Source organism: Eleutherodactylus coqui, chromosome 2, assembly GCF_035609145.1.
Source record: "Eleutherodactylus coqui strain aEleCoq1 chromosome 2, aEleCoq1.hap1, whole genome shotgun sequence".
In the NCBI taxonomy this organism is placed as follows: domain Eukaryota; kingdom Metazoa; phylum Chordata; class Amphibia; order Anura; family Eleutherodactylidae; genus Eleutherodactylus; species Eleutherodactylus coqui.
The window spans coordinates 160095728-160110906 of record NC_089838.1 but is presented as its reverse complement, the minus strand read 5'-3'; the positions used below and the strand labels follow the sequence as shown (position 1 = coordinate 160110906).

Sequence of the window (15179 nt, the reverse complement as noted above, 5' to 3'; positions counted from 1 at the left end):
GCATTTTTGATGTGTGATTAACATGTAAAACAACCTGAAAACACAAGCTGTGTGGGAACTCAACTAAAGTCTGGTTACAGACAAATCTGTTCTTCTCAAGAAAGATTGGTTAGTGTAAACCATACCTTGATACAAACAACTTTCAGAACACCTCACAAGACATGCTATGGAGATGCATAATGCTGGAAAAGCATTACTGAAGATCTAGTTGTATATTCATTCGTGCGTCGACAAATTATCTACAAATGCATAAAATTCAGGACTGTTACTACTCACCCTAGGAGTGGGCGTCCTAATAACCCTTTCCAATCCAATTTGTATCCTGGTTTTCCTAGGGGGCTTACTCTTTTTCTGCTGTTATAAAACAGGTGAATAATGCATTCTCCTGTAAAAGTTTTTCTACTCCTCAAAATTCAAGTGCAGCAGTCCATGACCTCAAGCTGAAGAGACATTGAGTGATGCAACAACTCAATGACCTAAAGCACGGAAGTAAATCAACTAAAGAATGACTGAAAAGAAAATCTCTTTTTTCGAATGACCAAGTCAGAGTTCTGACCTTTAATGGGTATTCCCATCTCAGACTTTAATAGCATATTCACAGGATAAGACATAAAAGTCTGATAGGTGCTGGTCCAACCTTATAGGACCTGCTCCTATCTCCTGTTCTGACCCCCACTAGCCCCATCAACCATGAATGCAGTGGTTGTGGGTGGTTGGGAAGACAGAAATAACCAAGCGCTTTGAAATCAATAGAAGTTACGCAAATAGCATAACATGGCATGCTGCATGGTTTTCATAACTAAGGAGCTGCAGAAAAAAGTATAGTTTGTTGTGCTACACTGCTGGCATAACTCCCATTGACTTCTATAGGAGTTACAGAAAGGTCAGCTAAGTTTGTCTATTTCCATTAAAGCGGTGTTCCCATCTCAGCCATGTTTGGCTAAGATAGGAACACCCCTTTAACTGTATTAGGGTTTTGTCACATGACATTAAATGGACTGTGCACACAAGGCATCCCAGAAATATTGAACGTAAAAGGAAAAGTTCTAAACTCTTCAACATTGTGTCAATCTTATTTGCGGCTACAAGAAACATTTGGTGGTGGTAACTGCTGCTAAAGGGGATCTGCAAGTTATTATATTCAATGATTCAATTTTATTTCACCTTGCACTGTGGATGTTTACTACATTTTGCAGGAGAATGTAAGGGTAGTCGTCCCTGACATCAAGCTGAAGAGACACTGGGTGATGAAACACGACAATGGCCTTTATCTCCTTTTGTAGATCAATCTATTGTTAGATAAATTATGTACATCCAGGTCCTTAGCAATGCATTCATAGTCTTTCCATCATTATGTATCTCCATAGTACCATCAAGGCATGTTTCACACTAATCGGTTTTGCTTGACAAGAAAAGATTTGTCAGTAACTAGGATTTCTGTGCCTTTATTTAATATTTTTAAAGCTACTTTTCTAATTTCATCACCTTAATTGACTTGAAACAAGAAATAATGAGGCTGGGTGCAGCCACAGTGTGTCAAATATACAAATATCCCAAAGACAAAAAAACTGACACACAAAAAGAGATGGTGCACATCCCACAAAGTAAACTTATGAAAACTTTTATTGATATAAAAAAAAAGTAAACACAAAACACGTAAAAGACAAAATTTAAAACCACTTTAAAATCCCAAAAGCAAGGGGGAAAACTAACCAGGACCCTCACTATATCAGGGTTCCATCATGCACTTACCAAACAGCACACTGATATTGTGGATGAGACAACAATAACAGCAATAAAATGCTTCTCAGCATGCAGGAATCCCCCAAACCGCCACATCTATATCTAAAAAAGAAACCAAGGCAAGCAATAAGACATATTGAACATTTGCCTGTTATATTGTTCAATATGACACATTGCTTGTTTTTTGTTTTTTTTGCTCAGTAAATGCAGGCAGAGCGGGCCGAAGATTACTGTGGCCACCCGCCTCTATTCCCAGTAATCACAATCACAGTTAGTCACTCATAGATGAACAACTACTTGATTCCACAGACATAGTTTAATTTTTATGCCTGCCTAAACTAATCAAAAAAAATTATCGTTCTTCGTTCAATCACTGCCCGCGTTTACACTGAGCAATTATTGTTCAGATGACATAATATCAGTAATCAATGCCGAGATCCAGATAATTCCACTTGCAATTGTGTGTATGTGTATAATTTATTTGTAATAGACTTTTTTTCTCTATCCGTGTTCTTTAGGGTGAGTGCCCACAGATGGAAACGCTACGCGTTTCCTGCTGCAGAAAAGTGCGTGTGAATTCCCCAGCTATTGGGTTTTATTGGACCTAATAGCTTTCTGCCTGCCAGTGCTCACATGCGGAATTCTACGGGAAAAAAGCATGTTCTATTTTACGCCGCGGGAGGTTTCCATTAATATAGCATTAATGGAGACAGTGGAAATTTGCGATCACTCGCAGGCACTTTTTTGTTTTTAATTGCGGTACTCCCACGGGTAAATCCGCAGGTGTACCCTGCATCGCATGAGCCCTAATGAAGATTAAGCATTCTCAGTAACCCCATACTAAAAAATACAATCATTTAAATAATACTTTCCATATACTCCCAAATTTGTACAGATACCCTCTGAATTACAAGTCACACACGCATATGATCTATATGAGGATGAAATCTTGGATATAATAATAACATGACAGATAGCACAGCTTCACAGTACAAATAACACCACCAGTGCTTAGATAACTGGAATATCCATTATCTTTATTATTTATTTTAAAGCGCCATTCATTTTAGGCCATTGTACCTATGAAATTGGCGGTTTTAGTACATTACATAAGATAAAAACAAGTACATGGAACATTAACTGACTGACAAACTGATACAGAAGGATAGAGGACACTGCCTGCAAGGGCTTATGATGTACAAGGAAAGGGAAAAAGAGACATTAGAAGAGGGTATAATCTGCTCATAAAGTGAAGTAGGGGTTGTTTAAGATGATGGCGATTTTTTTTTAAATCGATCATTTCAGTGATCTGTCAGTAACTTCAATAGTGTCCATTTAATAGTAGCATCTATGTGCTGTCCACAAATAGTGCCAGCTATGATGATGATAAAGAAGTGCCAGCCATATACTGCCCATACTTTAGGTATTTCTGCAAGATCTAATATTTTATCATTTAAAGCACAAGAAAAAAAACAAATAGAAATGCTTAGGCTGGGGTGATACAGGACTGAAATCCCACAGAATGACCGCATGTAAATACAGTGAGATTTCTGTGGGAGAAATGCAGCTTCAAAACCCACGGCCTTTCGCCGCCTGCTTTCCGCTGCCCCATCTCTCCCCATAAAGAGGCTTGACCGCAATGGATCGGCCGCAGCATGTGGATGAGATTTTTGCAAATCTCATCAACTTTGCTGTTTTATCCCGGGGTAAAAAGCCGCAGGCGGAATTTCAGTGCAGAAAGTCTGCAGCAATTTCGAACCCAGCCTTAAAGTAAAAAAGACAAAAGAAAAACAAGATGTGAGGAACACAGCTAAAATCAAATGACCTTATTACAACACATCAGACATGAAATTGTGTTTGCTTCAATATCATAATACACACAGCATTAGTATCATTTGTGCTCACAATAACTAGATTATGTGCACTGTACAAAATGTACTTGGACACACATTTTGTTCCAGATTAGTGTACGATAATGTGCTTACGTTTATGTTATTCCTTTACTGCTGATTTAAGATTGTGACATTATGAATTCCTTGGTTTTATGTACATAAAGCTCACCTATTGTTTCCTCAACCACAGTGTTGGAGGAAGATGCATCAAGCTATGTTTCACCATATCTCAGTGTAGTTCTAGTGTGTTGCACTTTGACAACAGGGTCTCGGTGGGGCTACTATAATATGGACCACTGTATACTGTGGTGCAAGAAAAGTCTCATTCTGGATTCAGTCGCATATCTGGTGTTTAGTAACTGCCTGTGTAGTTGGTGTAAAATGTGTTCATTTATATTTATATGTGTATTCTGCTGAGCTGAAAATAGCTTTTAAATAAAATATTATTAAACATATACAGTTTATATAAAAACTCTACACACCCCTGTTAAATGCCATGTTTTTCTCTTTTTTTTAAATCAAAGATGAATTATTTCAGATTTATCTTTACCTTTAATGTGGCCCATTTTCTGTACAATTCTATTAAAAAACAAACTGAAATAGTTTTGGGTGGAAAAATAGAAATAACAAAACTAAAATAAGTTGCATACATATGCACACCATAAAACTAGTACTTTGTTGATGTACCCTGTGACTTTATGACAGCTTCAGTCTTTTTAGGTAGGTGTCTATCAGCAAGGCACATCTTGACTTGGCAATCTTTTCCCACTGTGCCTTACAAAAGCGCTCCAAATCTGTCAGATTGCAAGGGCATCTCATGTGTACAGCCCTCTTCAGGTCAGGAAATATTCTTGTGAATTATGTGAAAAACATACACCTTTTTAAAAACTTGGTACCACTCTTAACCCATTTAGGACCAGGCACTGTAAATATACGGCGCCTGGTCCCAAGCTTAAAGCCCAGCCGTATGTAAAATTATGGCGGAGATTTAAGCCTCCTGGCTCTGCAATCAATCAGAGGCAGGACGGGTTGTCAGCTGTTAGTGACAGCTGATAACCCAGAGGAGAAGGCAGGAGGGTTTTTAAACTCTTTTTGTCTTCTCCTTCCCCAAGTACATAGCGCTTAACGGGAGCCCGAAGGTCACGTGACTGCTAGGATTCCCTGCTACAGCAGAGCTGCAGGGTCGTTCTAGACCCTGACCAACTCTGCCAGTGACTAATGTCACTACAGGGGATATTTTCCCCTGTAACTGGGGCTCCTATGGATGCCCCAGCTACAGTGGAAAAGTGTCAAATAGAAAAAATAAAAAATATTTGAATGTCCCCCAGAGTTCTTACATGACATCATGGGGGACATAGATAGTAAAAAACATAATTACTAGAGATGAGCGAACGTACTCGTCCGAGCTTGATACTCGTTCGAGTATTAGCGTGTTTGAGATGCTCGTTACTAGAGGCGAGTACCACGCGATGTTCGAGTTACTTTCACTTTCATCTCTGAGACGTTAGCGCGCTTTTCTGGCCAATAGAAAGACAGGGAAGGCATTACAACTTCCCCCTGCGACGTTCAAGCCCTATACCATCCCCCTGCAGTGAGTGGCTGGCGAGATCAGGTGTCACCCGAGTATATAAATCGGCCCCTCCCGCGGCTCGCTACAGATGCATTCTGACAGAGATCAGGGAAAGTGATGCTGGTGCCGGAGCTGCTATAGGGAGAGCGTTAGGAGTTATTTTAGGCTTCAAGAACCCCAACGGTCCTTCTTAGGGCCACATCTGACCGTGTGCAGTACTGTTGAGGCTGCTTTTAGCAGTGTTGCACAATTTTTTTTTTTTGTATATCGGCCGTGGAGAGCATTGCGTCCGCAGTCTGCAGTCATTGTACAGAGTATAGGGCCAGTACTGGTGAGGCAGGGAAAGAGATATTCAGGCTATATAGGCAGTGGGCTTTTTCCAAAAAATTGGGGAAAAATACTATATTTGGGCTGCCTGTGACCGTCTTCAGTTTACTGCGTGTCTGCTGGGGGTAGTAGTCCTAATTAATACGCAGCTAAGCGTTACAGCAGGCTTGCACAAAACTGTTTCCTGGATCTGCTGTCTCTGTTACATGATCGCCGTCATCCCGCCAGAGGGAAACAGTAAACATAATATTATACGCTGCCTACAGTATCTATCTGCTGGGGGTAGTAGTCCTAATTAATACGCAGCTAAGCGTTACAGCAGGCTTGCGCAAACTTGTTTCCTGGATCTGCTGTCTCTGTTACATCAGCGCTGTCATCCCTGCCTACAGTATCTGTCTGCTGTATCAGCTCAGCATTTTAAAAAAATAGAAGCAAAATACTCAGGGCCTACTACTGGCCTTTGGCCACTTGACTGCTTCTGCGCTGTGAATTCCACTAGCTCAGTCATACGCACCTACGTCTCACTACAGGCGTGCGCAAAATTGTTTCCTGGCTCTGCTGTGCGTTCCGTAAGGGAAGTCAGTCTCCAACCACAGGCCAATAAGCGGCACATTTAATTACAGCGTTCTGTTTCTGCACTACTGGTAATACAGCATGCTAAAGGGTAGGGGCAGGCCTAGAGGACGTGGACGCGGGCGAGGACGCGGAGGCCCAAGTCAGGGTGTGGGCACAGGCCGAGCTCCTGATCCAGGTTTATCGCAGCCGACTGCTGCGGGATTAGGAGAGAGGCACGTTTCTGGCGTCCCCACATTAATCACAATTAATGGGTCCACGCGGTAGACCTTTATTAGAAAATGAGCAGTGTGAGCAGGTCCTGTCATGGATGGCAGAAAGTGCATCCAGCAATCTATCGACCACCCAGAATTCTGCGCCGTCCACTGCTGCAACTCTGAATCCTCTGGCTGCTGCTCCTCCTTCCTCCCAGTCTCCTCACTCCATTACAATGACACATTCTGAGGAGCAGGCAGACTCCCAGGAACTGTTCTCGGGCCCCTGCCCAGAATGGGCAGCAATGGTTCCGAATCCTCTCCCACTGGAGGAGTTTGTTGTGACCGATGCCCAACCTTTGGAAAGTTCCCGGGGTCCGGGGGATGAGGCTGGGGACTTCCGGCAACTGTCTCAAGAGCTTTCAGTGGGTGAGGAGGACGATGACGATGAGACACAGTTGTCTATCACTCAGGTAGTAGTAATTGGAGTAAGTACGAGGGAGGAGCGCACAGAGGATTCGGAGGAAGAGCAGCAGGACGATGAGGTGACTGACCCCACTTGGTTTGCTACGCCTACTGAGGACAGGTCTTCAGAGGGGGAGGCAAGTGCAGCAGCAGGGCAGGTTGGAAGAGGCAGTGCGGTGGCCAGGGGTAGAGGCAGGGCCAGACCGAATAATCCACCAACTGTTTCCCAAAGCGGCCCCTCGCGCCATGCCACCCTGCAGAGGCCGAGGTGCTCAAAGGTCTGGCAGTTTTTCACTGAGAGTGCAGACGACCGACGAACAGTGGTGTGCAACCTTTGTCGCGCCAAGATCAGCCGGGGAGCCACCACCACCAGCCTCACCACCACCAGCATGCGCAGGCATATGATGGCCAAGCACCCCACAAGGTGGGACGAAGGCCGTTCACCGCCTCCGGTTTGCACCGCTGCCTCTCCCCCTGTGCCCCAACCTGCCACTGAGATCCAACCCCCCTCTCAGGACACAAGCAATACCGTCTCCTGGCCTGCACCCACACCCTCACCTCCGCTGTGCTCGGCCCCATCCACCAATGTCTCTCAGCGCACCGTCCAGCCGTCGCTAGCGCAAGTGTTGGAGCGCAAGCGCAAGTACGCCGCCACGCACCTGCACGCTCAAGCGTTAAACGTGCACATAGCCAAATTTATCAGCCTGGAGATGCTGCCGTATAGGGTTGTGGAAACGGAGGCTTTCAAAGGTATGATGGCGGTGGCAGCCCCGCGCTACTCAGTTCCCAGTCGCCACTACTTTTCCCGATGTGCCGTCCCAGCCCTGCACGACCACGCCTCCCGCAACATTGTACGCGCCCTCACCAACGCGGTTACTGCCAAGGTCCACTTAACAATGGACACGTGGACAAGCACAGGCGGGCAGGGCCACTATATCTCCCTGACGGCACATTGGGTGAATTTAGTGGAGGCTGGGACAGAGTCAGAGCCTGGGACCGCTCACGTCCTACCCACCCCCAGAATTGCGGGCCCCAGCTCGGTGGTGGTATCTGCGGCGGTGTATGCTTCCTCCACTAAACCACCCTCCTCCTCCTACGCAACCTCTGTCTCGCAATCAAGATGTGTCAGCAGCAGCACGTCGCCAGCAGTCGGTGTTGCGCGGCGTGGCAGCACAGCGGTGGGCAAGCGTCAGCAGGCCGTGCTGAAACTACTCAGCTTAGGAGAGAAGAGGCACACGGCCCACAAACTGCTGCAGGGTCTGACAGAGCAGACCGACCGCTGGCTTGCGCCGCTGAGCCTCCAACCGGGCATGGTCGTGTGTGACAATGGCCGTAACCTGGTGGCGGCTCTGCAGCTCGGCAGCCTCACGCACGTGCCATGCCTGGCCCACGTCTTTAATTTGGTGGTTCAGCGCTTTCTGAAAAGCTACCCACGCTTGTCAGACCTGCTCGGAAAGGTGCGCCGGCTCAGCGCACATTTCCGCAAGTCCAAGACAGACGCTGCCACCCTGCGCACCCTGCAACATCGGTTTAATCTGCCAGTGCACCGACTGCTGTGCGACGTGCCCACACGGTGGAACTCTACGCTCCACATGTTGGCCAGGCTCTATGAGCAGCATAGAGCTATAGTGGAATACCAACTCCAACATGGGCGGCGCAGTGGGAGTCAGCCTCCTCAATTCTTTACAGAAGAGTGGGCCTGGTTGGCAGACATCTGCCAGGTCCTTCGAAACTTTGAGGAGTCTACCCAGATGGTGAGCGGCGATGCTGCAATCATTAGCGTCACCATTCCTCTGCTATGCCTCTTGAGAAGTTCCCTGCAAAGCATAAAGGCAGATGCTTTGCGCTCGGAAACAGAGGCGGGGGAAGACAGTATGTCGCTGGATAGTCAGAGCACCCTCCTGTCTATATCTCAGTGCGTTGAGGAGGAGGAGCATGAGGAGGATGAGGAGGAGGGGGAAGAGACAGCTTGGCCCAATGCTAAGGGTACCCATGCTGCTTGCCTGTCATCCTTTCAGCGTGTATGGCCTGAGGAGGAGGAGGAGGATCCTGAAAGTGATCTTCCTAGTGAGGACAGCCATGTGTTGCGTACAGGTACCCTGGCACACATGGCTGACTTCATGTTAGGATGCCTTTCTCATGACCCTCGCGTTACACGCATTCTGGCCACTACGGATTACTGGGTGTACACACTGCTCGACCCACGGTATACGGAGGACCTTTCCACTCTCATACCCGAAGAGGAAAGGGGTTCGAGAGTGATGCTATACCACAGGACCCTGGTGGACAAACTGATGGTAAAATTCCCATCGGACAGCGCTAGTGGCCGAAGGCGCAGTTCCGAGGGCCAGGTAGCAGGGGAGGCGCAGAGATCAGGCAGCATGTACAGCACAGGCAGGGGAACACTCTCTAAGGCCTTTGACAGCTTTCTGGCTCCCCAGCAAGACTGTGTCACCGCTCCCCAGTCAAGGCTGAGTCGGCGGGAGCACTGTAAAAGGATGGTGAGGGAGTACGTAGCCGATCGCACGACCGTCCTCCGTGATGCCTCTGCCCCCTACAACTACTGGGTGTCAAAGCTGGACACGTGGCCTGAACTCACGCTGTATGCCCTGGAGGTGCTTGCTTGTCCTGCGGCTAGCGTCTTCTCAGAGAGTGTGTTTAGTGCGGCTGGGGGAATCATCACAGATAAGCGTACCCGCCTGTCAACCGACAGTGCTGACAGGCTTACACTCATCAAGATGAACAAAGCCTGGATTTCCCCAGACTTCTCTTCTCCACCAGCGGACAGCAGCGATACCTAAAAAATACGTAGGCTGCACCCGCGGATGGAAGCATTGTTCTCTATCACCATCAAAAACGTGGACCTTTTAGCTTCATCAATCTGTGTATAATATTCATCCTCCTCCTCCTGCTCCTCCTCCTGAAACCTGACGTAATCACGCCGAACGGGCAATTTTTCTTAGGCCCACAAGGCTCAGTCATATAATTTTTGTAAACAATTTTTATACGTTTCAATGCTCATTAAAGCGTTGAAACTTTCACCTGAACCAATTTTTATTTTAACTGGGCTGCCTCCAGGCCTAGTTTCAAATTAAGCCACATTAACCAAAGCGATTAATGGGTTTCACCTGCCCTCTTGGTTGGGCATGGGCAATTTTTCTGACGTACATTAGTACTGTTGGTACACCAATTTTTTGGGGCCCTCGCCTACAGTGTAATCCAATTAATTTTTTGCCCACCTGCATTAAAGCTGAGCTGGGCACTGCAATGGGATATATTTATGTACCGCCGGTGGGTTCCAGGGAGCCACCCATGCTGTGGGTCCACAGGGAGTTGTAAGTGCATGTGTCCACTTCTAAAGAACCCCAGTCTGACTGGGGCATGCAGTGTGGGCCGAAGCCCACCTGCATTTAACATGACATTACCTCAGCTGTGATGGGCACTGCAATGGGATACATTTATGTACAGCCGGTGGGTTCCAGGGAGCCACCCATGCTGTGGGTCCACAGGGAGTTGTAACTGCATGTGTCCACTTCTAAAGAACCCCAGTCTGACTGGGGCATGCAGTGTGGCCCGAAGCCCACCTGCATTTAATCGGACGTTACCTCAGCTGTGATGGGCACTGCAATGGGATACATTTATGTACAGCCAGTGGGTTCCAGGGAGCCACCCATTCTGTGGGTGCACACGGAATTCCCATTGCGGAGTTGTACCTGCCTGTGACTATTTATAAAAACCCGACTGACTGGGGCATGCAGACACCTTGACAGAATGAATAGTATGTGGCACATAGGTTCCCCATTGCTATGCCCACGTGTGCAGCTCCTGATGGCGGTGGCACAGGATTATATTTCTCATTGCTTCTGTACAGCATTGTGGGCTATCGCCCCACCCCTTTTAAAGAGGGTCGCTGCCTAGCCGTGCCAACCCTCTGCAGTGTGTGCCTGCGGTTCCTCCTCATGGCAGACGCACTTATAAATAGACATGAGGGTGGTGTGGCATGAGTGCAGCTGAAGGCTGCGCAGGGACACTTTGGTGTGCGCTGTGGACACTGCGTTGTGCGGGGGGGGGGTTTGGCAGCATGTAACCCAGGAGAAGTGGCAGCGGAGTGTCATGCAGGCAGTGATTGTGCTTTGTTGGAGGTAGTGTGGTGCTTAGCTAAGGTATGCATTGCTAATGAGGGCTTTTCAGAAGTAAAAGTTGTTGGGAGGGGGGGGGCCTACTCTTGCCGCTATTGTGGCTTAATAGTGGGACCTGGGAACTTGAGATGCAGCCCAACATGTAGCCCCTCGCCTGCCCTATTCTTTGCTGTGTCGTTCCCATCACTTTTTTGAATTGCCCAGATTTTCACAAATGGAAACCTTAGCGAGCATCGGCGATATACAAAAATGCTCGAGTCGCCCATTGACTTCAATGGGGTTCGTTACTCAAAACGAACCCTCGAGCATCGCGATAATTTCGTTCCGAGTAACGAGCATCCGAGCATTTTGGTGCTCGCTCATCTCTAATAATTACATAAATAAGTAAAACAAAATTACAGAATAAAACAGCAATATATACATAAGAAAGAAAATATCCCAAAGCCGACACCAACCAAAACCGTTGCCGTATTCACCCTGTAATCCAGAACCATACATATTATATATCAAAACGCCTGAAACAAAATGAGGAACCCATTCCCATACTTTATTTTAGCGTAAATATACTAATTTTAAAAAAAATTATTAGAAATGTTAAAAAAAATATTTTTTTAGCTTTTTACCCCCAATAAAATTAAAAAAACTGGAAAAAGTCACAAAAAAAGATATTTAAAAAATAGCCCTATATGTCACGGGAAAAAAAAAACGCAGCAAAAAAATTTTAGAGCTAAGAAAAAATAGGGCAGTAAAACCACCACATTAATAAAAATCCCTAAAAAGTTTCTGGTCCTTAAGGTACAAAACAGCCTGGTCCTTAAGGGGTTACATACTGTCTTGACTTCGATCTCTGTGGTAGCATCAGATTTAGTCATAAACTTACATCCTCCATGCAATTTAAGGCTTGAATGGATTGACATTTTTTGGTGGAAAGACTCATCGTAGGAAAACCAAGGCATTCTGACAAAATTTCTGTATGCCTCTAACACAGCATCCAAGTGTTGGAAAATACTGACACATTTTTCAGGGCACTTTTCTCTTAAGACACTTTAATATATGCACTATGCCTGCAGCCAGTTGAAAATTGACCTTGGTGCCATCCAGCTCCTATCTAAATCATCCGATTTGTCGTCCACCTTTTTTGTCCTGCTTAAAAGTTTTCACATTAGGAAGCAAGAACATATTGTCTACATATTCACCTTGCCATATTTTTTTCATACTGAGTGATAAAGCTCAAAGGGGACACTTAACATGATAGCGCTTCTTTGAAGCAGACATCTGGGTCACCTTGAGGATAGTAGGTAAAACTAGTCTAGTAATAGTAAACTCCCTGTTCCCAATTCAGTTCGGTAATGAAGCCTCACTGTATGCAGACATGGTAGGTAAAACCATGAAACTTAAATTATTAACTAACCTATTCAAACCATTAACTACTTCACCTAGTTGGGTTAATTCACCACCAGATGATGTGATGCTGTCTGATGATGCGTAGGATTCAGCATTACCGATCACATCTACCATCACCGATGATGCAGATTTCGTCTCTGGATTGTTGCCTGCTGTAATTCTTCAGTTGTCCTTGCCAACCGACATCCTTAATATAACTGTAATCAATGGTGACGGTGATGCTGCTGCTGCATCACTTCTAGTATTATGCCCAGCCGCTTAAGGATCCGGGTTGGAAACTGCACTCTCCATCCTGTTTTGTGGAGCTAGTCCTCTTCCTTTAACTGCTAATAGGTGAGGGGGAATAAGCTGCTCTTCTCCTCTGACACCCCTATTACTTCCAGAATTTGACAATGGAGCCTCAGCCCTAACTCTTTCATATCCCCTTCCTCTTCCCTCAGGAGTTGCTGCTGATAGACCAGGTTCTAATTGTGTGAGTGGTTGCTCTTAAAGACATCTTCTTAACTTCTCCTCTCCTTCATTGACTTACTTATTAAACAGTCTATTCAACAACTTCTCCATGTTGTGTGCTACAGCCTCCACAAGTATGCAGGCTTAACCTAAGCTGAACTGGCTGCCCATCTGACGCTGACACACTCCTGTCCTTGTCGTGCTTTAGTTTCTGTAGGGTGCTTTTACATGGAATGATTATCATTTGCCCAAGCAAACGAGCAAACAATGTCACAGTTTAGACACACAGATAAATCATGTATTTATTTATTTTTATTCTTGTAGAGGATCGTTACATCGTTCGCTGTACCAGGGAATGAGAATAACTGACTGACCTGTGCTTAAACTGAACAATTAGCGAACAAGCCAAAGATGATTTTTATGCTTGCAGGAAAAGTGAATGATTTATCATTTATCGGTCAGGTGTTGGCCATGTTTACACTGAACTAGTGTAAACTATTGTTTATTTTCACTCTTTCAAACGATTATTTGAACGATAATCGTTCCGTGGAAAAAAGCCTTAAGGTAACAAAACTACCAGAAAAGACCACATATATATTGCCTTAGCAGCTGCCCTGGCAGTAAATCCCAGCACTTCCCGCCCAAATCCACCCTGCTACAATTCACAGCTGAGGCTAATTAATGATCCTCTTCATGCTTGCAAGCACTGCAATCTTAGATGGTAGAGAGAGCTTGGGACAGGCACCAGGGTCCGGGTGTAGCTGCTACTTTTGCATCCTTGCTCCTGTTCACTTTCAGCCAATTAGAATGAACTGGGTCACATGACATCCTCTTCCTTTATGAACTAGGGTTGGCGATTCTCTTACTAAAACTTCTGTGAAAAGTACAGTCAGAATAACTTCTGCATATGGAACCTTAAGAAAACCATCCGGTGCATTCTTGCATTCAGTTGTCCAAAAAAGGCACAAAATAAAGTGTGATGGGTCACATTTAATCAATAAAATCGGTAACCCAGCATGACAAAGATGCAGTGCAGTTTAACAGATGAGTAGCAATTTTTCAGTTATTTGCACTTCCCTATGCATTACCAAAAAGGAATAAGGCTCACAATTGTCAGAAGTGTTGCCATTTTAGCCCAATTCTAAATGAAAACCTGGTTCAGGCTGCTTTTATATCTGCGTCAGGGGTTCAGAAAGGTGAATTCCCTGACCGAATGGATCCGTCTTATGACGGAACTGAACAGCACCGAATGGACCCCACTGACTATAATTTTACTGAACTAACCATCGCTACATACAGAAACTTTTCCTCTGGCATTTTTTGCCAAATCTGCAACAGGACCTCCAAAATGGAGGTTCCAACTCAGATGTGAAAGTGACCTAATATATGGATGTACGTTGTGCCAAATTTACTTCTGCATTTGGGTCAGTGTTTAGTAGTGATGTGACTTTTTTTCTCATTTACACCTTTGGTTGTACCTTTTGTAAATTGGTTTTCAAAATCTAAATCCTGACTAAGCAGTAAATTATTCCTCCTCTTCACTCCACTTTTACAAAATGATGTGCATGGCTCAAATAGTACCAGATTCTGGTACAAATGTTTATGTGACATGTCAGATTAGAATGACGTAATATGCACCAAAAAGATGCTTATAAATACATATGTACTACAGATTTGGTTTAGAAAATCACATTGGTTACGTATTTGTTTTCATTGCTAATTTCCTAATTAGAATAAATGGATTAATTTGCCAACTATCGTACAGCATAATAACACATTTTTGACATATTTAACGTATTTTGCAGATTCAAGGATTCAACATCAAGAACAACCTTTTCTCTTATGCAAGTGACTGCACATCTTTCTTTACGCCTGCAATCTGGATGGGACTCGTGTCCTCTATTATCCTCTTGTGGATTCTGTCATATGGAATTTTCATGATTATGCGGCTAACAACAAATGATAAATTTGATGACCCTAAAAGCCAACCACTGTCTATTCCTCAAGGAGACTAGAACTCTTTGCACTTTGCTTAGTAAATTATTTCTACTGCAAAGTTGTTTTTTATGAATTGAGAAGCCAGTTAGGAGTCCAACCCACTCTGTTGGAAACCCTTGTAGAAGTATAATAAATATATTTAAAAGAAAATCCTGTCGCCACTTTCTTTCTATGTTCTTGGAAAATCTATACTTAAGGCAACCTTCTGGTTTTGTGAAAACATTTAGGTCCTAGGACCAAAGAGAGCAGTTATATTACCTGCTGTTGGTCTTTTGTGGTAATACACCTCTGATCTGCTAGTTCCAAGTCTCGTTTTCAGCTGTCCAAGATGGCCAACACAATCTTCAGACTATCTAATTCCCACAGTGCATTGGTAGTGTTAGATTCACTTTGGTTTTATAATAGCCGAGACTACCCATGTGTA

General features: G+C 44.9%; 1 protein-coding gene across 1 annotated transcript in view; it reads left to right on the top strand.

Annotated features, from left to right (window-relative positions):
* LOC136611885 (V-type proton ATPase subunit S1-like) overlaps positions 1–14905 on the top strand; it is an 88003-nt gene extending 73098 nt beyond the window's left edge. The window contains exon 10 of the mRNA XM_066591848.1: positions 14563–14905. Within this exon, the coding sequence (XP_066447945.1) occupies positions 14563–14772 (210 nt within the window). The 3' untranslated portion in view covers positions 14773–14905. The remainder of the gene's footprint in view (positions 1–14562) is intronic.
* The last annotated feature ends 274 nt before the right edge of the window (positions 14906–15179 follow it).